Source organism: Prinia subflava, chromosome 4 (genome assembly GCF_021018805.1).
Source record: "Prinia subflava isolate CZ2003 ecotype Zambia chromosome 4, Cam_Psub_1.2, whole genome shotgun sequence".
Taxonomy (NCBI): domain Eukaryota; kingdom Metazoa; phylum Chordata; class Aves; order Passeriformes; family Cisticolidae; genus Prinia; species Prinia subflava.
The window spans coordinates 41,506,414-41,532,817 of record NC_086250.1 but is presented as its reverse complement, the minus strand read 5'-3'; the positions used below and the strand labels follow the sequence as shown (position 1 = coordinate 41,532,817).

Genomic DNA, 26,404 nt, shown 5'->3' with positions numbered 1-26,404 from the left:
TAAATATCATCATTTTACCTATATTTCAGTCTTCTACAGTTTCTCCAAAACTGATGCAGCATAGATTTATATTGAAATTGTTGCAAGGCATTTTGCGCATTCCTTTACCTCTCAAGGCTTTTCTGCATTTGCATGCTGGATTGTGCTGTCCTAGCAGGGAAGCTATAAATAGACTGTCTGATGCAGTGAGGCAGCTATGCCACAGTGGCCTTGGAAATCTCAGCTTTCACCTGTAACTCTGCATTCCCATTCCCACCGACCTCTCTCTTGCAGTAGCAGGATGCAAAAGGAACGTAAATGATTGATTGCTGCTGGTGGTGTCTAAAGTCTGAGTGTTTTAAATATGATGGGGCAATGAAGAATAGAGCAAGCTGTGAAGCTGCTCCTATAAAAAAGGGGTAGGGATGTCATAATTGCAGTTACTGCAGTACGTTTGATTTTGGTTGTTTGCACAGGTGACTTTAAAATTGACATTAATGTTATTACAAAAGTTAAGTGTTTTAAATTTTTACTTGTTCGAAGAAGTTAGTTTAACATTTTTAATCATTTAAGTTTATAAAGTACTTGTATGCTTTAAAGTACTATAGAGTACATGTTTACATTGTGAAAGATGTCTTGTTTTCTTACAGTGTGAAAAATTCAAACTATTGTCTCCCATCATATACTGCTTATAAGAATTATGATTATTCAGAGCCAGGAAGACATAATGAACAGCCAGGCCTGTGTGGCCTGAGTAACTTGGGGAATACATGTTTCATGAATTCAGCAATTCAGGTATGTATTTTAAAATAAAATCAGCTATAGTGTTATTACTTGGAAATAGTATCTTCTTTTATTTTGTCATGTTTCAAAACTAATATTAAGAGATCTGCTAAGTAGCAGGATAGGATTAAAAGTGAGGAAATCATAGATCTTTATTGATACACTTTAAAAGTTGATCTATGTAGCTGCATTCATAATGATCAATGTCAGAAAGAGGTTTGACCAGTGTTCTACATGAGTGAACTCTTGAAGTGGGAGTCTTTGCTTTTTGTAGTAATTACCATGCACATATGTCACAAAAACAGCCTTTTCCTTTTGAAATGCACTTCAGTACCATTTGTAGTACAGAAAAAAGTGTCCAAAAGTAGATGACTTATATATTACCGGGCCTTTATTTCTGACTTATTTTGTACTTTTCGTGCACAGGTTAACATGCAGGAACCTTGGAAAATATTTTCCTTTGACCTTTCCTCTTGGAATAGCTATTTCATGGATGAGATATTTTACAGGAATGTGTTAGCTTGTTTCTTTGCTATGAGTGCAAGAGAAATAATAGTATGTCTATACTACTCTACCAAGATGAAGCAACCTCACTGTTTTAATTTTTAAATGGAAGCTGCAGTTGCAGAATAATTAACAGTCAGAACTAGGAGTTTGGTTTGGTTTTGTTTAGTTCTCAAACTTGCCGTTTGTCATTGGAGCAGTCTTCTGTCAAAAAAACATTACGCGTATTTAATTAAGTTCTTGTTCACAAATTTTCCTGCTGAGTATGAAAATATTAGATCTTAATCAAGCATGCTGCAGAGTTGTTATCCTCCTTTTCTCCTTGGTCATTACGATGGTTTCTGGCTTATGTTTGTGATTTCTTTGGGTAAAATTAAAAAAGAAAACCCAAAAACACAACCCAAATGTTTCATTCCTTTTTTAGCCTGTTGGAGTAAAAAAGGAATTTCAGGTATGTTTGTAAGTTAAGTTTATGAAGTTGTTGAATTTCGTTCAAAAGAAAAATTTGTTCATAGCGTGTGTCATAGTGTGTGGGATACTTCTATCCCTTCTTTGTGCTGACCATCAGTGAGTAATTTGATTCACTGATTCACTTACTTTTCTGTAGCCTCCTGTTAGGTAGCTGCAGAGAGCCACAAACTCTCCCCTTAGTCTTGTTTTCTTCAGGTGAAACTAATACATACTGCTCTACCTTTCCTTGTATACTGTTGTTCAGTCCCTTGACCATGTTGGTGTCCTGTCTCTGCCCTTTCTTACACTGGGGAGCCCTAAACAGGACAGTGCTCCTGCAGCAGTCTCACAAGTTCAAATGGAGTGAAAGATGTACTCCCCTTTGCCTCTGACTGCAGCTGCTAATACAGCCCAGTTTGCAGCTGGATACCTTTCCCATGTGGATGAACAACAGGATCACATTTCCATAGAAAAGGATCCCTGGGTCATATAAAGCAAAACTGCTTTCTAGCCAGTCAGCCCCCACCTGATAGTGGTATATAGGATGATTCCATGCTTATTCCATACTTACTGATACAAGGCATCCATAAAATTAAACTTGTTTCTAAAAATGTTTCCATGAGGATACTTGAAGAGAAGTTAAACAGTGCAGAAAGTAATTAAATATTTTTTAGCATGCTAAAAAATATGGTGGCTAAACTGCAAGGGGGAAGGACACACATTTTGCTGTGTCGATTCAAACTAAAAATGCTACACATAACCTCTCTTGATTACTGAATTGCATCATTACAGTGTTGAAAAGAAAAGCATTTTTGTCTATTGTCTAGTTTTTGTCAGCCAGAATTATGTTTTATAAGTTGAATTCAAAGAATATTCTTGCTACCTAGTGAAATGTTTTTTCTTATGATTCTACCTTGTTCATCAAGCTACACTGATTAAATAAGGATCATTTAAATTACTTATTCAACCTTAATTGAACTGGTATACATGTGTACATGTAATTCAAAAGTAACCTTTTAGGTTAACATTCTAAGCATGGATTGTTGCCTTTAGGAGTCTTATACAGCATAACAAACTTGTTACACATCACATCATTATCCCATTGTGTTAAACAGATTTCATTCTGAGGTCTGCATTAGAAATAATATCAGCTTTGACTTCATTGCTTTTCAGTTACATCTAGAGAATTAAGTTTGTAAATAAGTTCTGAGACACCATAGTGTAAATTAATAAATACAGATTTGCTGATTACCAAGACAGTGCTCTGGGTAAGAAAATGAGGTGTTTATTTAGCAATATAGCTTTAGTTTGGCATGGTACCTTTAATATGTCCTTTATGGTGTGTTTTTTCAAATACATTATTTAGTGGCTTTCTCAGCAAGGAAATGTAAAGTATCTTTCAGTTTTACCTCCTGTAAGTCTCAAAGAAAGTACTGTTCAGAGTTTAATGTTATCTTAGAAATCCATGGAAATGCTTTTTAGTGAAAGTATGATGTGTTCCTGACACACTGAAGTCTCACGGGCTGCAGTCGTCCTCTTGCCACCACTTGCATCTTTTTTCAGTTACACAGAAAATGTGTACATGCGTTTCACTAATTTGCTATTAATTTCATGTCCTATTTTTGTCAAAGTAACGTTGGGTTATTCTGGCTGTAATGCCTATGGCCAGAGCACTCTGAACATGTTTTGATCTGTCTTTGCCTTGGAAGCAACGAAAAGATGGGCTCAAATAGTATGTGAATGGCAAATAGGGAATTCTGCTTGGGAGTAGTGGGTGCTCTGGGTGTTTGCCTGGATGATGAAGCAGAGTACACCCCTCAGCAAGATTAGAGATCACACAAATGTGCCATGAGGAACTGCTATACCAGATGGCTGTGCTGCCATTCAGAGAGACCTCAGCGGGCTGGAACCTCATGAAGTTCGATCAAAGGAAATGCGAAGCCCTGGGGGACAGCCCCAGGAACCTGTACGCACTGCAGTAGGGGGTCAGTGAACGGATGGAAAGCAGCTTGGCAGAGAAGCACCCAGGATCCTGCGGACAAAAAGATGAAAAAAAAGCCAGCAGTGTGTTCCTGTCACCAAGGCAGACAACAGCATCATGGGCTGCACTAAGAAGAGTATTGCCAGTAGGCTGAAAGAGGTGGTCCTTTCTTTCCATTTAGCACTGGAGAGATACCCCAAGGGTTCCGAGTTCACTTCTGAACCCAGAGAGTTTAGGGATATCCTGGAGCAAGTCTTGTGAGAGACCACACCAGATTGCAACATCTGGCCTGTGTGGAGAGGTGGAGAGCTAGAGTTGTTCAGCCTGGAGAAGAGAAGACTCCAGAGTGATTTTACCAGTTTTTTGGAAGTACCTGGTAGAGAAAAGGAAAGAAAACTAAGCCCAACTCTTCTCACTGGTGCCCACTGAAAGGAGGAGGAAATAGGCACAAACTGAAGGACCTGCAATTCTTAAATATAGGAAACTTTGTTCTAAAATGGGGTTTATCGAACAGTGGAATAGAGTTTTCAGAGAAACTGTGAAGCCTCCATCATCCTTGAAGATGCTTAAAACCTAACTGAACAAAGTCTCAAGCAACCTGCTCTAGGTGACCTGTCTTTGAGCCAGTGCATTGGACCAGAGAATCTGCAGACATGCTTTCTAATCTCAACTATTCTGTGATTCTCTAATCTACTTTATCTTGCTTATCCTCCTAAGGTGTATTCCTTTACAGTTGTGCTAACACAGGGGTTTTTATCAGGATAAATCTGTTTTCTTTAAACAAAATAGTTTACTGTAGAGTATTGGACTCGGAAATAGTGGTTTCGATTCCATTAACGTACCAAAAGCTCTGCTTTGACCCCTTCCATTCAGTTTGTGCTGGGTGTGATCAGTGTATCTTCCTTCAACAGAAGCAGAGTTTAGTTTATCCATTTACCATATGATTGGCACTTTTCTCAGATCTCTGTGCTGTCCAGGGAGCACTGAGGCCCCTGAGGGTTCACATAGGAGCCATTTCTGCTTCAGAAACCACTGCATTTCTCACACAGCTTCTCTTTGGTCTTGTTTCATGTACAGTGAAGATGGTTTGCATTAGAGCTATTATAAATGTTCCTTGAAAAGAGGGACAATTCCTTCACACAGCTTCGTCACCTGAGTCTGACAAATTTGTGTGAAGGTTCTTGCCCTGTAAACAAACCAGGTGAAATGTGAAAAGCTGGGCAATGTCTTAAATTTTGTTGCAAGTTGTTCTGTAATTCTTCAATCTTTAGGTAAGGTTAGGCTTGCCCCTTTATCCTTCTAAGTGATGACTGTGAAGGGATCTTTGCCCTTCCAAGTAAGAGTTTTCAGTGTTAAGCTCAGGACAACAACTAGGGGACAGATGATGAAGAGATAGATAAGATCCTCTGTGGGATCACAGACAGCTGCAAGCTGAATGAGAGTTAAGGCCAAAAAGGTTAAAATACTATTGTATATCTCCCAAGTGCTGTCCTCTAACCACTGTTCCTTAATTTAAAAAAAAAAGAATAATTCAGTATTCTTATTTTGGTTGTATTGGAACTTCTGTATAGTTTTCTTCAGATTCTTTTGAAGGGAGTAGTCCATGTATTTTTTTTATTTCAGTGTAAATACCTAAGCCTTGATTTTTTCTAATTGGGCCTAAATGTCTGCTTTTGCAGATCCAAGCATGAAATAAAACAGGAAAGAGTGTCTAGATTTTACAAAATAGATATTATTATGAATACTTGAACCCATATTAAAAAAAAAGTATTTGGCAAGCAGATGTTTTCTTCGCATTCACTTAGGTACGTAGCTATATTCCAAGCTGAAAATAAATTAGAAAAAATGAGTCTCATTATGCATTACTGTGCTGCCACCTGTGGATGTTTCCCAAGTATTACTTTCCTATTTTGGTTGGACATTACAGATTAGAGCTCTGTGGAAATGGCTTTGTTTTTTTGGTTTTTTTTTTACAGTGAAAACCTGAGAATTCCAAAATTCTTGTGATTGAAAAATAGGAGAAGAAAAAATGTAAATGTTTTCATTTAAAACATTCAATTTTTTTCCAACATTTTATTTCTATGGGTTTTTTCTGTCCCATGTGATTATATATACCTGAATTCTAAACAAGCTTTGCCGTGGGCATTTCAGAAGTTTTCTTTCTTTAGACAGCTGAATAATATTCCCTCTAAAGTTACTTATGGATGTGAATTTATCTAGACAAAGGTGGCATATTTCACCAATACCTGAAATTACTAAGTTTTTATTGCTCTGTTTCAGTTGCCATAGGCATGTGGAGTTTGGATTAGGGAGCGTATTAACTAAGCACTTTTTGCCATGTCTGATAGCTTACAGACAAAAGTAGGATAGACTTATGTAAAGTAAAGCACTTCTTTTCCCATTGATCTTCTTTTCAGTCTGGCAACTCTTGGTCTTTTATTAGCAAGCTGAAATACGAAATTTCAATGTCCCTTGCATAAAATTCTCAGTAAGTAGCACCTGAAGCTGAAGAACCAGGACACTTAGAGGAATATTCAATTTTCAGTATCTCAATTCATGATCCTACTGTCTCCTCCTCATTTCCCCAGTTCACTGCCGTGATAGCTAGTAATGTTTTCTTTATTTTGGAAGTTTATTTTTGTCATTATTTTTGTGCAATATTCCTTATGGGATTTGAAATGTTTCCTTGTTCTCTTAGGATTATAGAATGATTCATGGAACTTCAGGAGGTTTCTAGTGCAACCTCCTGCTCAAAGCAAGGTTGGCCCTGAGGTCAGAACAGGTTGCCCAGGGCTTTATCCAATTGGATCTTGAAAACCTCCCAAGAAGGTAGAGCCTCTTAGTTCCACTGCTTGACTGTTCTTACAGTGAAAACTTTTTTCCTTATATTCTTAACCTCTTGTGTTTCAACTGTGCCCATTGTTTCTTTTCTTCCTAGTATGTGCTACTGTGAAGAGCCTGGTTGCATCTTCCCCTTAACTTCCCTGTAGGTACTAGAGGGCTGCTCTTGGGCCTCCCTCAGTCTCTTCTGCAGCCTGAACAAGCCCTGGTGCTTCAGCCTTTGCTCACAGGGCGGGTGCTTCTAGGCCACTTGGTCTTGGTGGGCCTCTTTCTTCATTCTTTTTTTTTTTCCCTTTTTATCAATTAAGTCCATGCAAGCTCTTATCTCAGAATTGTTCCACACTTTAATCACAGAGATTTAGAAGAGTACGTCTTGACTATTTTTATTATTATATTCTCCCCTCTATGAAGGTTTCATAGGACAGGTAGACTTGCAAACATTATCTATCATAGGCTAGCATTGTATACAGTATTCCAGTGAGGCTACAGCTCTGAGATGTGTATATGTATGTGCATGTGTACATAACACTAAAAAAAAGGTGGGTTTTTTTTAATTTTCCTGTGCATCTTAATAACTTATTTCCAAGTTAGTAATAGTAACATGGAAGTATGATTTCAGTGCTAACCTTTGTCATGCTGAAGATCAACTTTCTCTCCTGTGGTTTGTCTCTTGGAGTTTCTGCCTTCTATTCCATACGTCCCATGATCTTTTCACTAAATGACCAGTTCAGGTTTGGAGAACTTTACAGAAATTTTGTTGGTTGAGGAAAACTTGTAGAGACAGCAGTCCCTGAAATCAGGTGCCGTTCTGTTACCTCTTTAGTTCACAAACAGTTTTCCGTAGTTTTACTGCATTTGTTTGGCTGGTTTGGCTGCTATTTTTCTTCACATGTTGATATACTTTTAGTTTACTTATTGTCTGTGTTTTGAAACAAACAGAAAACCCTGAATCACTAGGTTGAGCAGGACATGTAAATCTAGTAGCGTTACTGTTCAGTAGATTGTCTTGATTCTAATAGAAACTTTCCATAAGGCTTCCTGAATAACCTACAACATATCAGATCAGAAAATAAGAATGTAGATTTCCCTTCAAATTGGCTTCTGGATGCTTTTTTCCTCTGACTTTAATCATAATCTTAAATAATTCTCCATTGTCAGCCTTTTCAAAGAGTAAACATATTTGTAGTCATCTAGCTTAGTCAGTTACATTGAAAAGATCAATGCATATGTGGCCAATTTATTAGCTACTTTAGCAGCTACTCTTTTAAAGATTTTAGTATCTGATATTTTAGAAAAATGTCAGCTCTGTACCTCAAAACTTGCTGTGTTGAGATAGATATTTGTGCATTCCAATATTACCATCAGTGTCATCTTATGTTGTAATGTGGACATTGTTAAAGGAAAAAGGAAAGTTATCTGTAGGAATATTCCTGGATTATACTACAAATATTAATAAATTAAATTATTTAAATTAGAAAGTGACAAAACCAGTTCATTAGGTGAAAACTAGAAACCGATTAATTTTTTTTTTTGGTGGAATCCACATTGTCAGGACATTGTATAATGCTTGACTAACAGAAAGACCTGTAGAAAAATACAATATTTATGCATTATTTACTTCCTTGTGTTGGACATTCCTCACACTAAACTAAACAGTTGAACTAATTTCATCTCCTAAACCAGCCCAAAAATAATCTAGAAGATAACACGGTTGTGTGAGGTAGGGGGAGCTGGGATCACCAGTACTGGAAGTAAAGGCTTTTTCCATTTAGCAAGAGAAAAATGAGACTTCTTCAACCCCGAGTGTCCAAAAGTGTCTGTAATACCAGGAATTTTTTTTTGCAGCGTTGACAGATCCTGAAAGCTTTAGGTGAGGAGGAAGAGAAAGAAAGGAAGGAGTTTGATATAGGCATGAAACTCAGCTCTCTACAGCATGTGACTGGTTTTGCTTTGTAATATTGCACAGGTATGATAGGCAGACATAGGAATAACTTTTTTTTGCCCCACTCAGTAAAGTGAAATTCTTCCAGTCTAATTCTTGTATCCTATGCAGTAGCATAAATGGAGCTCTTCTCCTTGTTTACAGAGAGGCAGATGAGGCTGGTGAAATACTTGACCTTTCCTCAAATCTTTTAATAAAGGAAAGAATGCAGAAAATCTTACAGTATTTAATGAACAAACTCTTAAGAATATATGCTAAGGTATGGCATGGGGCTTATTTCCTGAGTGATGGAAATGTTTATGTTTAAAGGCATATGAAGAGCAGCACACAAAAATTCAATTGTAAATCATACTAATTTTTCAATTGTAAATCAGAAATTGGAATTGTAAATCATACTTCAGTGATTACATCCTGCTGTCTCCAAATGATGAGAGAAGAGACAAACTGGTACAGAGGATAAGTGGTTATTTCAGTCTAAAACAGGATCCTTGCTTTCCTTGGACTAATTTCAGCTCTAAATGGCATGACAAGATTTAAAAGAACATAGGAAGGGCTGCAGCACTGTGATTTGAAGATTAGTTCTTCTAGCATAGATGCTGTCTCCAACAGCATCCATAAACTGATACTAACAAAGAGTAGGAAAGGGCCAAGCATCCTCACCTTCCCTCGCCTGCCAAAATAATTTTCTTTTTGAATGTTGCACTGAATACGGTATAATTTGAACTAATAAGCCCTGTTGGTTCTCTCTTCCAAGCATGTATGCACTCTCCACTTTGCGTATCTATTACAACTTCCAGCAACAAGTTCCATAAAGCCATTCATGTCTCAAGAAACACCTTGTTTTGTTTGTTTTAAATCTTGATAGAAATTATGTTGTCATGCTGTGTTTGGTTGGATTACTGTGTTTTATAAATTTTGAGGTAAAGCTCTTGACAGATATTATTTGTGCATAACTTGTAATGAAAGCTGTAGCCAGTCTTGGTTTAAAGCCATTATTTGTTTCTGGAAAAGATTGTTCAGCATTTTTCTCTCTTCCTTCCAGGCACTAGACATTGCAGTTCATGGCTGCTTTAACCAAATTAAAACATTCTTTAGAACTGATTCAAATCACTCGTCTGTATTATTTTTTGCAGTGTCTGAGCAACACACCTCCTCTTACAGAGTACTTCCTCAATGATAAATACCAAGAAGAGCTGAATTTTGACAATCCTTTAGGAATGAGAGGTGAAATAGCAAAATCTTATGCCGAGCTTATCAAGCAAATGTGGTCAGGAAAATACAGCTATGTTACTCCAAGAGCATTTAAGGTCAGTAGGGAAATTACATTGAATATACATTGTCAGTTTCGGTTTTGTAGTATATAAAACATGGAGAAATATGCAAAAAAAAGATATTGAAGTACTGTTTATCAGTATGCAGTCTATTCATTGAACTGGTAAAACATTTGGATGTATATTTCAGTAGGTAGTAGTAAACAGTAATAGGTAGTTTACTACCTATTTCAGTAAGTAGTAAAGTGCTGTTGAAATGCAAATCTTAATTAATTTGTACAGTTCGTCCTACAGAAAAAGTAAAACAACATTAAAATAAGCATTGTATAAACCACCTGCCCTTGTGCTTTGGTCTTTAAGAATTAGTTTTGACTTCCTGTCTCCATTGAAAAGCTTACCTTTTATGACTACAAGTTTTATCTTTTCAGTGTGCTGCTATAGCATCTCAGAAGTATCTACTCCTTCTAACAATTAAGGAACCAGAAGTGTTTTGCATTTATTTTTTTTTAGACACAAGTGGGACGATTTGCACCGCAGTTTTCTGGTTATCAGCAACAAGATTGTCAAGAGCTGCTGGCTTTTCTCTTGGATGGGTTACATGAGGATTTGAATAGAATTAGGAAAAAGCCTTATATTCAGTTAAAGGATGCAGATGGGAGACCAGACAAGGTAGGAGTTTTAGAGCTGATGATATTCATTTTAGTCAAAGTTGTATGCTGTAAGATATTTTTACATGGTTATACACTGGAAGGTTGGGAAATTATTTCCCAATCATCAGTTGGGAATGTATATAATGTGGGGCTTTTTCTGGAAGACATTTCAGAAAATAGGACAAAACTTTAAAATTGAGATCTTGAAAAACTGTAAATTTCTGTTTATTTTTAAGATAATGCGGGTGGATGGGAGGATGGTAAGGCCTTTAGGACTTCATTAAGACCATCTTGTTCAATTCAATGCTGAGTTCAGTTAGAAAAACAATTCCCATTCTGCTGTTCTTGTATGTCTACAGTATATAGCATTCTGCCTCTCTCCAGTACTCTTACTTTAGGGAAACTCTTTTTTTTGTTATGAGTATGAAGTTAATTCAGATGGAATTTTTAGGTTTATCTGCTTTTGTCTTTCCCCAAGCTACTTGAAAGTCACTCTCAGACTATGTAACACCACTGACAGAATCTCCATTCTAGGAAAAGTGTACATGTTTTAACCTGCAAATCTGATAATAGTAACATTCCTTAACGGGTTCTTCAGAGTGACATGTCTGTGGTTAGGTATTTACTGAAAATGTTCTATCAAGGACTTCTACTAATAATTCTCACTGTTCATGCCCTATTACTTTGTCATAACCCAGATCATGCTTTGTTTACAGGTGGTTGCTGAAGAAGCCTGGGAAAACCATTTAAAGAGAAATGATTCCATCATTGTAGATATATTTCATGGCCTTTTTAAATCTACGCTAGTTTGTCCTGAATGTGCTAAGATATCTGTAACCTTTGATCCCTTTTGTTACTTGACACTTCCATTACCCATGAAAAAAGAACGCACTTTGGAAGTTTATTTAGTTAGAATGGATCCACTTGCAAAGCCTATGCAGGTAAGCAGCTTAATTTATGTACAAACACTTTGATTCATGAGGCAGTAACAATGAACCCAAGTTCCTTTACACAGTGCAAATTTGTAAGCAAATCCAACAAGATTTATTTTTCTGGTATGTGATCTGAAGTCTCACCTAGGAAAGTGGGGAAGACTACATACCTGAGGAAGACTGTACATACCTTGTGCAGTTTCAAGGAAGAACTGGTAATTTCTTCATGATTGTGTTAATAAGGCTTCTTAATCTTTAAACTGTATGCTGACAGAATTTTTTGAGAGCTGCTATGATGAATTTTTGTGTTTATAAAAATATCTATACACTTAATCCATAAGACTTAATTTCTTGGTTTCTTAATCACAAAACGCAAATATTTGTAATAAAGTGGTGCAAAAGAACCCATGACTAAAATATTAGGTAGTCTCAAATTCTTCTGTGCCCTCACCTCATAGTTAAAAAATTTCAGATAAGATTTCTTTGTGAAGAGTATCTCTTCTGCCATTTTAGGAAGGGGATGATATTACACATCTTAGAATGTCATGAAAAAATGTACCTAAGGTTATCATAACCAAGTCGTGAATAAATGGTTCTGTACCTTATACTGTGAGGATAGGTGAAATAAATACAACACAGGCAGTTGTGCAGGCATTCAAAAAGGCTCTAATACCTGAAATCAGTACCACAAGAAAGAAAGTGAGAGAAAAGGGTGTTTTCAAAGGCAGTATGAGTTGGGGAATTCGAAGGTGAAGGAAGGTGTATTGACTAATGGGAGATGAGACTGCTAGAAATTTAATTGTGAAAATAGGGGACTCAAAGTAGTTGAAAACTACTGAAGTAGTTGAATATAACTCATGATGTGAGATGGTTGTGCTGGAATTAATAGTTTGGGAAGAGTACCGGTTCAGTGGAGTTTTTGTGAGTCTAGATGATGATAAAACTTAAGGACATAACATGCTGTACTTGGCAATTAATTACAGAGTTAATAATACCTTATTTCTAATTAATCCTGTCTTTTTTGTGCAAATAACAGGTAAAAGTTTTGTGTGATGTTTTATTATAAACTGCAAATGCACTGCATAAGGGAAGCCACAGAGAAGTTTTCTTTGACTTTAATCATCAAGTTCTCTCTCTGCATGCAAAATGACAATCTGTAGGCTGCCATTACTTTTTTCCTAGTAACATTTTATAAACAACTTGTGTTATAGTCTAGATTCAATAGTCTTTTCAATAGCATATATACTATTTAAATGCTTAAATAGTAAAGTGCTGTTGAAATGCAAATCTTAATTAATTTGTACAGTTAGTCTTACAGAACAAGTAAAACAACATTAAAATAAGCATTTTATAAACTAATAAATGGAGTATTCAGTATGTGTGTATTTGTAAAGTTGTGCAGATTACTACATTTTTAGCAGCTTTTGGAATTTGTTAGTTGATCTACATACTTTACACCTTAAATTTCAAAAATATGAAAGAAATAAGTGAAACGCTGAATATGTGTTGTTTGGGTTTTTTCCTCATGTATATTTGTTCTCTTAACAAATTAAAATTATATTTTCCTTTTTAGTACAAAGTAGTTGTTCCCAAAATTGGAAATATATTGGATCTTTGCACAGCATTGTCAGCTTTGTCTGGTGTTCCTGCAGATAAGGTAAGAGTGATCTCTTATATAAAGCTCAACAAATAACATGTATATGTGTATTAACCTGATTTAACAATGTGTACTCCATTTTCTTTTCAGATGATTGTTACTGATATATACAATCACAGGTTCCACAGGATATTTGGCATGGATGAAAATCTAAGTAGTATTATGGAACGTGATGACATTTATGTGTAAGTGTAGATAACATATTTCACGTTTCTTTGCAGGTTGTTTAGTTATTTGCCAAAGATTAAAACCTAGATACCAGATAAAGATTAAACTGGGAGGGGATGTTTTTTTATTTTTCCTCTTTGTAGCCTTTTCCATGACCGTTGTTCTTTGTATTTCTGATTGTTTTTCCTCTAGATTTGAAATTGCTATCAATAGAACAGAAGACACGGAACAAGTCATAATTCCTGTTTGTTTAAGGGAGAAGTGCAGGCACACTAGCTACAGCCATAGTGGTTCTTTACTATTTGGTCAACCTTTTCTCATAGCAGTGCCTAGAAACAATACTGAAGATAAACTGTATAACCTGCTGCTGCTAAGAATGTGGTAAGTTTATTGTTAAAAGAAAAATTAATTGGTTAAGAATAATGTTAATAGTTGGAGTCAATAGGCATGTACTTTCATGTGCATTTCTAGCATACTTATTAGGTTTGAGTACTTTTATTTGCTTTCTGTTGAACATTGAATATAAAATTTTAGCCACTAATGTGGATTTTGATGTGTTTTTTTGCTACCATGACCTCATCCAGAAAATATTTGAGAAGACAGTAGAGTCAATCTGTATTGTTAAATAATGCTCTTGTATGCTTAACTGTTTGTTAGATTTTGGTAAAGTGGAAATGTTTTCCAGTTATTCTGCTATAGTTATACTTCCTATATCTACTGTCCAATTTATATACTAATTTATGTTGTAAAAGTACATGGTAGACACTTTCTGAAATTAGACTAGCATTAATGTCATTATATAGAAGAAATTAAAGTCATATAGCCTCCAATTTAAATTTTTGCTTCTTTTTCTGTTGATGTAACTTTCTCTGTAATATAGTTAATGACCAGTTAAAAAAAAATGAATTCTGGACAAACAGAGTGAGACCAAGAATCAAATCATCTCAGACCAAGTAGCTGCCAAAAACACACAGTCACATACAAGCAGATTTTCCTATGTGCTTGTAACACTAGACATGTTTGGCAATAAAACTAATAATCTGAGGAAATCAGAAAGGCACAGAGAAGTACAGTACACTAGCAAGGACTTGCAATAACAATTTAATTACCACTTTGAACAATGAAAATTATTTAACAATCTGTTGCTTCTAACTGTTGCTTTCACTTGTTACATTTAGCCGATATGTAAAAACCTGCACTGAAAGTGAAGACACTGAAGGTTCCCTGCATTGCTGTAAGGACCATGGTATCAATGGTAATGGCCCAAATGGAATACATGAAGAAGGATCTCCAAGTAAGAATGGAATATCCAAACTTGTTTAGTATTTGGTGCTGAATTTGAAATGGAGGTTAACTCTCTAGTGTTTTTCAATTACTGTCATTCTGTCTCATTTCTTCCTCTTTATTCTTCCAATTGCTTTAGGTGAAATGGAGACAGATGAGCAAGATGATGAATCCAGCCAGGATCAGGAACTTCCCTCAGAGAATGAAAACAGCCAGTCAGAAGACTCAGTTGGGGGTGACAATGACTCTGAAAATGGGTTGTGTACTGAGGATACTTGCAAAGGTCAAGCACTCACGGGACACAAAAAGCGATTGTTTACATTCCAGTTCAATAATTTAGGCAATACTGACATAAACTACATCAAAGATGATACCAGGCACATTAGATTTGATGATAGGCAACCTCGGCTTGATGGTAAGTCACAGGGAACAGCATGGGCAATGTTTGGTTCTGACTCTCACGTTTGATTTTCTTTCTGTGCTGTTTGATATATTTGTCTTTTAAATAGTAAATTCCGTATAAATAACTAATTTTTTATTGCAGTTGACTTTCTGAAATGAAGAATTTTTATGTGCTTCAGCTTTTTTGTATTAAATTCATTATAGCATTGTTTAATTTATTTTGAAGAGTGTTTGCCCAAAGTTAATACAATTTCATGTAAAGCAAGAAATAATATTAAGACAAAACATTTTCTTTTAAATCTTAGAAAGATCTTTCCTTGCTTTGGATTGGGATCCTGAATTGAAGAAGAGATATTTTGATGATAGTGCAGCAGAGGTAAGCTGTTTATGTTGCTCCCTTTTCCAGCACAAGTAAAAATTAAACATAAAAAATGCAACTTAATTAGTGTGACATACAAGATTGTAAGTCTTCACAAGAAGAAGCAACTATATCTTTTTTCATGTTATTGTCAGTAAATATGTTGTCATAAATAAACTTCATATGTACATCCAACTGATTAGCAGTTCTGAGTCTCATGAACTGGGAAGTAAATCTGAAGCTGTGGAAACTTTTTACTTGAATGGTTTCTGATGAGTTTTTCCATATGTAGGAGCTTTGTAGTTACTGTTTATAGTAAGACGACATCACTAAAATGAGTTTTGTTTCATTTGTTCTCTTAACTCAAGAAATACTTCTCTTTAGGATTTTGAAAAACATGAAAGTGTGGAATATAAGCCTCCCAAAAAGCCTTTTGTGAAATTAAAAGATTGCATTGAGCTGTTCACAACAAAGGAAAAACTAGGTGCTGAAGACCCATGGTAAGCACAAAAAATAAAATTATGCTGTATGGTGTATTTCTCAAAATTAATCAAAACCACACTTGAACATAGAGATAAGTAGTTGATTTATTAATGGTATTTTGAATCTTGTTATTTCAGACATAGTTGAAAATTCTCAAAATGCTTTCTGTTTTGATCCATTACTTTACCAAAATTTTTACCATGTACAGAAGGTTATATCTGTAAGGAAGACATTTAATGCATTCACAATTAGGAGGAAGAGTTGACATATCAGGTGCTCTAGTCTGTGGACTGTGATGGACAGTGAGTGGATAATATTGTGACAAATTCAATGCAGTGCTTTAAACAAATACTCCTTTCTGAGGTGAGAAAGGATGGTGCATATTGTAGCTTCTTCATGCAAATACATAACTTGCCTTGCATTGATATATGAAATAGGGATGTGCATAAACAGCAAGTTTATGAAATAGGGGCTGTCTGTAGTCAGTAGAACCCCTCGAATTCATGTTCTAGCCATCAGGTTTTTGGCAAAGACTTTTATTCTAGTCATGGTTCTTCCAGATTATAATTTGGAATCATATCTGAATATTCATAATTATATTATGCTATGAGATCATTTTTTCCAGGAGTGTTCTAGCAGATAACAATTTTTCATCAACAGCTTTAAGCTCAGAATTAAGTTTGAAAAGAAAGTCTGCCAGTTTTTCTTCTGCGGATACCTAAAAGTTTTGGAGATCTCCCAACATTGTCACCAGAATTTCTCCTATACTTGTGCAGGGTAGGGAGCTAACTTAAAAAAATCTTTTTTCTTCCTGGGCTTGCTAGATTATACAACACTGGATAGACTATTCGAGATACCATATAACTCAGGTATGGTGAAGCACTTTCGTTTTGGCAGCACATTTTAAGCAGAGTATTTTGACACTTAGATAGAACTGCAGAGGTCAAGCATGTGCTACTAGGTGCATCTCATCAGAGGTCATTAATCCCATTTTTCTTCATTTATTGGGTCGTTGCAAGTCTAATCTACAAGAGTTCATCATCCCTAATCCAGCACTGCTTGTATTCTACATACTCTAAGCCAACTGGGAAAACAGATTCTCAATTCTAGCCTGCCCTTACAGCTCTCCTAATTTTTTGTCATTATCTGATGTTGCTATTTAAAGACACTTGTGCAGTCTTCTAATTAGGGTTCATCTGTTTGGTATTTTTTTCCCCTAGACTTTTAATTGTTAGATGCCAAAGTGTAGAATATGCAAAGACCACTTCACAGAAGAGTTGCTTCCATTTGTTCTTATTTATCTTCCTCCCTGAGCATTAGTTGCTGAAAGATTCAAGTATGCATTGCAGGGAATAGAAATTTCTGAGTCACAGCCTGTTTAATACTTGCCTACTGAGAAGAGAAGTTTCTAGTAATGAATTTTTCCAGGTTCCAGTAGTCATTGTTATCTGGTTTTAGATGGTAGATGGGATAGGGTGGTGGATGGGTGAATTTGGCAATTGAAACTTGAAAGAACCACATTTATCTGTTATTTTTGGCTTTTTTTATGGTTAGTTTCATAAGACTTTATCTCTTTTTTATATACAATACAGGAATGCTGTGTTTTAACTAAGGATACAGGGATCTGATCAGGGATGTAGGAGATGAGAATCCAATATTGGGGGATGCTGCTTCTGTCTTTAACATTATTTTGAGCTTCACTGGGATCACACTTGCACATTTTAAACTGGAAGAGACATCTATGGCATTAGTAACAGAAGATGAAAAGTGTGTGTTTTTTGCTCATTCAGTTCCTCTCATGCATGTGACTTTCTCTTTGGTAGTGTATTTTAACATACATATGGACTACAGTTCCATAAAATTGGTGGTTTTTTTGGTTTAGGTATTGTCCAAACTGTAAAGAACATCAGCAGGCTACGAAGAAGTTAGACTTGTGGTCACTGCCCCCCGTACTGGTAGTTCATCTGAAGCGCTTTTCCTACAGCAGATACATGAGGGACAAGTTGGATACATTGGTTGACTTTCCAATAAAGTAAGAAATTCAAATATTTTGATGCTATAAGTGTTAAATCATGACTAGGACATGTATTAATTCAGCAATTACATAAAATGGGTTTGTTCTGAGCTTCCATCAGAGGATCCAGTTAACTAATGACAAAATGCTTCTGGGTTAAAAGTATAAACTTGGCAAAATATTAATAACATACAAATATGGAAAATTACTGCTTCCTGTTCCATTTTTCGCAGAGTGAAAGGGATGCACTGGCAGAGTAGTCTGGTGTATTTTTCTAGGGCATAGAAGGTAAAGGGCGCTGAGATCACCAAACTGTGGCTAAAAATGGTATTAACATGACTGATTTCCAGTTGGGTTTTGTTGTTTGTTTTGTTTGGTTTTGTTTTTTAACAGTGATTTGGACATGTCAGAGTTCCTTATTAATCCCAATGCGGGGCCTTGCCGCTACAACTTGATTGCTGTCTCCAACCACTATGGAGGAATGGGAGGAGGGCATTGTGAGTTGATTTCAGGTGTCATCATTCTAGATGTCAGCTGTCTTTCCATGTTGATTTTGTTTGAAGTACTAATCACTTCGAATCAATGGTGCTTTTTAATGGTTGAGGGACAGGGGTTTTTTCATTACCTTGAAATGCTTTCACAAATATTTTAACACAAAAATCTGTATGCAATGAGCTTTCAGGGGTAATTGTAGGTTCTTTTATACTTCTAGCTATGCATATTTTGAAAAATCATAAGAGTTACTGTACTCTTACAACTGATTTTGCCTTGCTTGTCTGTATTTTTGTTCATTGTGCTTCTCCTTGAAAGGAGAAAAATGACTGAGGGATTGTATTTTGACTGTCCTTTTCAGTATACATTGTTCTTAGAGGGGAAATGTTAGTGATTAAACTCTCCTTGCTAAAAAAAGTGTTAAAGATGTTGAATAGTGATAATGAGGTTAAGTTAGTTAAATATAAAGTGTTTGACAGTAACACACTCTAGTAACTGATTGTATTGCATCTAGGAAGATACAAAGTCTGAGACATTGTACTTTCTCGTCCTAGATACTGCTTTTGCAAAAAATAAGGATGATGGAAAATGGTACTACTTTGATGACAGTAGTGTGTCCACTGCAAGTGAGGACCAGATAGTGGCAAGTATCTTTTATGTTTCCAAATTTGGGACTGTTGATACTTTCTTGTCAGGGCAGGAAAAATGAAGAGTAAACCATGAAACTTGTGTTAAATTTGTAGGCAGTGGTTTGTGTTCTTTTAAAGGACAGTACAAACCAAAAATGTTTCGCTACAACATGCAGAAATAACCTACATAAACAGTCTGGATTTCTTTGTAATATTACCTTATATACTTGAAAGCAAAGAAAAAGAGTTAGTAACCTGGATTGTAAATTTTGTTTTGTTCAAAGCCTCATGAACATTCTGTACTACTCTTTTACAGTCCAAAGCAGCATATGTGCTCTTCTACCAGAGACAGGACACAATCAGTGGAACTGGCTTTTTCCCCCTTGACCGGGAGACAAAACAAGGTGCTTCAGCTGCCACGGGCATCCCGCTAGAAAGTGATGAAGACAGCAATGAAAATGATAATGATATAGAAAATGAAAATTGTATGCACACTAACTGATGGGAAGAACTAGAAGCCATAAAAGAGACTCTCTTCCTGGGGATACAGATTGAAAGAGTGAAAATGCCCACCAAATTAAGAATAAAAATCTGAGATGGGGAGTTTCAGATAATAGAATGTAAATCTTTATTACATTTTAACATGTGCAGTACTTGAAGTGAAACAATAAAAACTTAAACAGAAATTGTCTCTCATGCATTTACAGTCTCATATTCACAAGGTATATATAGGAAATCACAAATAAACCCCTTTTAAGTTTTCTGCTGCTGTTCTGATGGATTATGTTTCTTTTGTTTTGGATGTGAATTAATAACTAAAATATTAAATCTGTGGACTTCTGACATTTACTTTCCTAGTACTGCAAGAATACTGCCAAGTCTAGTTTCTGGATGAATATATACGTGTTCCTTAGGCTGCCAACAGACTACAAGTAAAAATGTCATAAATACCTAAAGTAGTTTCCTTGAAACAGCAAATTTTTGTTTCTCCCAACTTTTTTTTTTTTTTCTTTTTTTTCTTTTTTTTGTCACAATAGAAGGAATAGTGTGAAAAAGGTTTTTTAACCTTTTGTGACATAGTGGAACATCCAGACATCCAGAATATTATGTTCATCTTACTTCTGCTGTGGAACAGGTTCTGGATTTCATGCTGCATTAACAAAAAAGGTTTTCAATTAAATGTAAGTATCCAGTGTTGCTTGTTGGAATCTACTCTGCAGACATAATTCCTGTTATCTTGCTTCTAAGACATGCATAATTTTTTATCTGATAACAGTCCAAAATTTAAATTGTGCTATTAAGTTCTCTCTCCCCAGGTTTTGTAGTTTGAAAGCTTGCAAACTACTCTGTATTAAAGTCAGAGTTAATAGTATTCTGTATCCATAATAATGACTGTGTATCAGGCTTAGTTGAGATTTTTTTCAGTATGACCTGCCTTTAAATTGTTAATTAACAAAATCACTTTAAAGGTAGGCCTGTTAATTTTATTTGTGTGTTCCGGATGGAATTCACCATAGCCTTACAGTGTATCTGAAAAGGTAACTCATAAGGGAATTGGCATTTGCATGTTCAAGTCAGAACCTGTACAGTATATAAGGCATACAAACTCCAAGTTGGATTTCAGTTAACTATGTTCAGGGGTCCCAGGATGCCAAAATAAGTGTGACAGTTTGAAACATTTTTTGATTTGCTGCTTTCCCATTGATCTAGTTGGAAGAATGTATTGTTGATTTGCATACAATACTGCCTTTGAGAGGGGCTCTTAAACGTGGGGGCACATGTCACATATCTACTACCTGGAGAATTGCTTTGTGTCCCACTGTTATAAATTTAAAAAAGAAAAAAGCAAAAAGTATGATGTTCTTCACTTGAACTAATCAAATACAATAGGTTATAAATTGTGTATTGTAAATAAAAGTTCACTCTGTGAGTGCACATTTTGGTAAATTATTTATTTATGTTAGCATTAAAAAGTTTAAAAAATTGCATTTGACCAGGATATAAATGAGATATGTTGGACATGGCTTTGCTTTATACCTTGATATTAAAACTGGTGTTTCATCCTGGTATTTTAAAGCTGCTTTGAGGTTTTTTTTTTTTAATGTAAACTAACCTCCTGCATGACAGAGGTTAAAATTTTGTCTGCACTTGAGTTCACTTGGGTTTACATTTGAAATGCGCATGTTTATTTATACAGATTTCAATAAAGCTATTCAAGGCCTTATTTAGTGTTCCATTTTGTTACAAATTCTTTTCCCACGGTGGTTGTGTCATGGGTAGCCTTTGTCTGAGACGTATATTCTCAGTTACAAACTGGTTATGTAATGACCAACACAGAACAAGATTAATAGAATTTCAAGGAGACTGTACATATAAAAAGGTTTCTCTGGTCATTGGCCCTAAAACATTTATAAGACTGCAAAAACAATAATTTCATCATTTTGTTTGTAAAAGTAATACTGTAACAATAATCAGATGCAAATATACTAATTGTGAGATGGCTGGGAAGTTAAGGAATATACTTAAGATTAGACAAACCAGTGGGGTTGGCAGGGGGAAATGATACAAGCTTTTGGAAGTAATCCTAGAAAAGCAATCAACTCTTTGAACAACACATACAAAGAGCCCCCCTGTATTCATGCTCCCATTTTTTCTGTAGCTTGTTAGCCTAGAACTTGTTTGGAAAAACCACACAGAGCAAAGGATCTGATTTGACTTACCAAAGTACTTCAGGAGTTTGTAGACTGGAGCTTCAATATCTGATAACTCCTAATGCACTTCATTCTCCCTTTGAAAATGCAAATACACACACATGGAATGTTCTTACTTACTAATAACTGGATCATCCAACTAGAATTTAAAAGGGTATAGATCTAAGTAACATTCAATTAGAAAAAAGTACATAGACATATTTTAATTTTTTTTGCTGATTTGGCTTTCAAGATTACAAACACAGTTTGTATAATCAACTTCCTAATCAGAGATAAAAATCAGTAATACCTCTATTCAACTGTCTCAAAGGTTTCTGGGAATTAGTCAAGTTGTGAGTTTCATTAAAAAATCACATGTAAGATAAAATTCTTACAGAAAGTATATTATTTTTTACAGTGTTTACCAAAAGCTAATTTATCATTTATATGGAGAAGAGGATCCTAACATCTGTTGTGAATCATGTCAGATAAAAATTTGGTGGCTGTCAATAAGTATCAGCATAAACTTAAATCACAAGATTCAGTTAACTTTGTTCATGTGACATGTCACAGAAAAAAAACAGAGTAGGAAGCAGAAGACAGCGTGGAATTAATTCCCACTTTGTGGATTTTGAGACAGCAATATGTCATTTAAAGCCAAGCTGGGAGGGAAGGAGAGATAAATAAACTGCCTGGGACCACTTGTTTTAGTTGGCTTCAGACAATGTTCTGGATGCTCTGGTGCCGGTAGCTCCCTGGTTGTTCCACCTGAATTGAAGTCCCACCTGTCTTCCTGGCACACTGAGGTGAAGTTTGCAGCTTGCTTTAGAGCTGATGAGATGAGAAAAGCTGTCAGATGTTCCTCAGTCAGATGATGCAGAAACATCTGCAACATCTGCAGCTACTTGATAATGGGAAGGCCACAACCCTGCTCTAGGTTTCCCAGGAAGTTAGCCCTGTGTTACAGAGTGCAGTGTATTTTTTCAAGAGATTTGAAATCTTCGGAGGGAAATTAGTATGGCAGGCAAAGAAATTAATTGGCAAACCCACTAGTTTTCTTTAAAAATTATGCTGCTTTCTTTGATGTCAGAGTTGTAGTTGCAGGGTATGGTTTTTCATTGTTTCTAAGTACTAGTTACTTTGACAAAGAAAATCACCATGAATGTAGTGAAACAATAGGAAAACTATGTCTGATAGAATAAGCATATTCTTAGTCTGCAGGCAGATTCCTCTCTTCAGATTTTTTTAGTTCTCTTTCCCTGGGGGGTAAACATTGTGAAAATAGTTCCACTTCTCTAGTTCTAAGATTGCATGCTTTACTCCTGAGGCAAACAGAGAGACCTGTCTTACTGGAAAGAAATTACATCTTGGAATAACATGGAAAGCTGGAATAGTCCAAATGTGACAAATTTATTTAGGGAATGAACTGAGTTGCTATATGCCAGATAGCATTAGCAGTCATCCTGAGCTGAGTTATGCAACAGTTAATGCAGGACTCTATTGATAAAGAATTCACATCAGTCTATATGGTTTAATTAAAAGTAAATTTTGTTATTTGTCAGGGTGGTAACTGAAAAAGTTGATGAAGATGATAATATAGATGCACCTAAATTGTTTCAGTATTTGGCACTTAAATGTCACTAAGTATAACAATACTCTCATCAAAACATGAATGTTATGCAGTATCATCCAACACAAAGTTTAGGAAATGACCAACAACCTCAAAATAATTTCCATTAGAAAGTCATTGTGGAATAGAGATGTTGAAGAAGTTGGTGGCATTTGGTCTTAATGTTTTTAATCAGTGTGCAAAATATTCAGATAATATCTACAGAATGTGGAAAGTAGTAAATACCCCTATATCCTCTGTAGCCCCAGTGGACAAACAATTCAGCACTGAAATAGCGGCACAAGAACTAGTCCTTGGATACATAAACTGAAATGAGAAGTTGGCTTAATCTTTCTGGGTCTCCAGTAAGGAGCCCATAAAAATACACCATTTGAGTTCCTACCCTTCAAAAGTTCGGATTCTAACCTGGGACGTGTTATAGAAAAGAAGTTACAACCCCAGAGTAAATACATTGCACTAACAGATGGGGAGAAGCATTGCTTTCTCAGAAGGACTACTCAGAAGTGCCTCAATTTGCATGCAACACCTTATGAAGGGGGGCTGGACTCTGTGCAGGGAGTCTTGGAGTGTAGGGAAACATTCAAAGAACTTCAAAAGTGGAACAGGACAATCTGAAAACTGAGGTACGTGTGGGAGTCTTTTATGCAATTACTTTTTTAAAAAGGAGAAGGAACATACTGGCAGAACAACCAGCAGAGGCAAGTGGTGGGCTGTTGTATTAACTCTGGCCTAGATGCCTTCCCTGGGCTACAGAGGTGCAAGGGCCCTTCCCCTTCTGGGATGGAAACTTCATCTGAGTCATCTGAGCCACCTGCCCCAGCTTGGAGATCTTTGAATCCACAAACATCCTGTTCATTTCAGAGGAATGTTCCTTTCTCTTTAGACCTAATTGTACCCATTAAAAATCACTTAGAATGGAGGCCTGAATGCATCTGTATTTGCCTGGAGCTCACCATGGTTTGAAGGAAGGTCTTTACTCGCTAGCATTATAGTTCATTAATAGGGGAATAGAACCCATACTCTTGTTCAGCATTGTGAATGGTATGACTTCCCTGCTTTCATCATTGCTTCCAGCTTAAACTCATGAAGTCATTTCCAACCCTCTCTGTTAGACTGTCCTGGTTCTGGCCAAGGACAAGAGGGACGGAGCCTGGAGCCATGTGTGCGTGGCCATGTTGTGCTAGTCCATCATTGTGCTATTCCATATTATTACATCACAGCCAGCAGCAGGGAAGGGGCTCTCCCCTCCTGGGACAAGGCGGGCATTCCTTTTTCGAGGGAGCAGTGGGGTAACAATTGTCCTGACCAGGGGGTTTCTCTGCCACTGTGTTTCATTGTTTTGGGCTTGGGGCAAATGGGGTATGAGGAGGGGCAGGAGGACATTTTTTTCTTTGTCCTGGAGCTGTGCAGCACCAGGTTGAGTTGCTCAGTCATACATTTTTTATATGTAAATCACCCTCTTTATTGTATACTTTTGTTATTAATAATGTTGCTGATATTGTTCATTTTCTTATCTCATTGATGTTTCCAGTAAGTTGTTCTTAGCTCAGGATCTCTTTTTTCTCTCTCATTAGAGGGGTGGGGAAGGGGAGCACCTCTGTGGGGCTTAATTTCCAGGTGGGCTTAAACCACGAAAATGACCTTTGATTTATTGTCATTTTCTCCAAGTAACACTTTCCCCCAGTTACAGCCTATACCAAACCATACATCTCCCTTTTCCTTCTTTCTCTTCCATTCTGAAAGAGCATCCTTGCCTCTCCATGACAGTTTCTGTTACAACACAATGACCCATTCAGACATGCCTCTGTTGAAAAATGAGTAGTTCCTTAAAAATGAAAATTAAAACCTACATATCATGCAATTGGTAAAAAGTCTGCAACCAGCTCTGGGTGCACAAAGGCATTTTCCAGAACACAAAGAATGCTGTCTGGAAAGACTTCAGATGACCTATGCTTGTTTTCAATATCTGTTAATGTTCTAAAATACATACTATGCCCTGAATATTATGTAAATGTATCTTTTGCCTGAGGAGAAAGTCTGCAAACACAAGGGACAGTAATTACTGACTCTGTATCATCTATACCTATTTAAAGCAATTACAAATAACATACTGATTTTTGGTGTAGGAAATAATGCCTTAGCAGATGTCTTCAGGAAATTTAATCTTAGCTATTTATGTATTTTTGAGATAAGGTAGCGCAGATTAAATGATAAATCAAATAAGGTTGTAGTATTGCTTAATATGGGAAGTATTAGGTTATCCCAATTATGTAATCTTTGAAATCCTGTTCGGTTAATGTCATGGTCAGTTGGAAATTGTAATTTAGGGAGCTTATTTTCAGGATGCACATTGTTTCTGTAAAATCAGAGAGAAAGAAATAGTGCAGAACTGTGAATGTATGTAAAAACGATGAATCTCACCAGGACAAGCCAAGAGTATGGAGAAGCCTACACTACATGAATAGAAAAGATGAATATAATGAGAAAGTAGCTGTAGGATACTACTAAGGAGGTGGTGGAGGATTTCAAAAAGGAGCAGTGTCCTGTGGTTAAAAAAAGCAACTCCTGCAAAAGTCATTAACAGGCAGCCAAAAATTAAAATCTTTGATAGTGGTGGTTTCTCTTGCAGAGATAGAACAAAAAAAGTAATTTATTTCTAGAAATGCATTTAACTTCTTAGTGAAATATAATGGTGAACCAGTAAAAAGGAAACGATCTAGAGGTGATTTCAGCACATTATGAGGATCATGAGCTGAGTTCCTAATAATTTTTAGGAACTAGTTTACAAAGGAAGGGGGGAAAAAATTAATCACAGAATTAATTAGATTGGAAAAGACATCTAATTGAACAGCACCATATCAACTAGATCATGGCACTAAATGCCATGTCCAGTCTTTCCCTAAACACCTCCAGGGACACAGTGACTGCATCACCTCTCTGGGCAGTCCATTCCAATGTCTAATAGCCCTTTCTGTGAAGAAATCCCTCCTGATCCAACTTAAACCTCCCCTAGCACAGCTTAAGACTATATCCTCTCCTCCAGTCACAAGCTGCCTGGAAGAAGAGGCTGACCCCCACCTGCCTACAACCTCCTTTCAGATAGCTGCAGAGAGCAAGTGACCCCTGAGCCTCCTCCAGGCTAAAGAACCCCAACTCCCTCAGCTGCTCACACAGGACAAGGAAGTGACAATTTCTTTGGAATTCTACGGTTGGTAAGGCTAGATCTTGCTTTCTGTGATTTTGCCTCCAACAAACGGAGACATC

The 26,404-nt window shown here is 36.3% G+C and overlaps 1 protein-coding gene across 3 annotated transcripts in view; it reads left to right on the top strand.

Moving 5' to 3' along the window:
• The window catches only part of USP15 (ubiquitin specific peptidase 15), a 61,673-nt gene extending 40,629 nt beyond the window's left edge, over positions 1 to 21,044 (top strand). For 2 of the 3 annotated variants that reach the window (XM_063396571.1, XM_063396570.1), the window contains 15 exons: positions 630 to 774; positions 9,614 to 9,787; positions 10,262 to 10,420; positions 11,118 to 11,342; positions 12,907 to 12,990; positions 13,081 to 13,175; positions 13,351 to 13,539; positions 14,337 to 14,452; positions 14,582 to 14,857; positions 15,150 to 15,220; positions 15,587 to 15,702; positions 17,568 to 17,717; positions 18,093 to 18,196; positions 18,746 to 18,834; positions 19,137 to 21,044. In XM_063396571.1, the coding sequence (XP_063252641.1) occupies positions 630 to 774; positions 9,614 to 9,787; positions 10,262 to 10,420; positions 11,118 to 11,342; positions 12,907 to 12,990; positions 13,081 to 13,175; positions 13,351 to 13,539; positions 14,337 to 14,452; positions 14,582 to 14,857; positions 15,150 to 15,220; positions 15,587 to 15,702; positions 17,568 to 17,717; positions 18,093 to 18,196; positions 18,746 to 18,834; positions 19,137 to 19,322 (2,179 nt within the window). In that variant the 3' untranslated portion in view covers positions 19,323 to 21,044. Of the gene's footprint in view, positions 1 to 629; positions 775 to 9,613; positions 9,788 to 10,261; positions 10,421 to 11,117; positions 11,343 to 12,906; positions 12,991 to 13,080; positions 13,176 to 13,350; positions 13,540 to 14,336; positions 14,453 to 14,581; positions 14,858 to 15,149; positions 15,221 to 15,570; positions 15,703 to 17,567; positions 17,718 to 18,092; positions 18,197 to 18,745; positions 18,835 to 19,136 lie in introns of those variants that run through there. The other variant, XR_010080263.1, reaches the window with a different exon arrangement.
• The last annotated feature ends 5,360 nt before the right edge of the window (positions 21,045 to 26,404 follow it).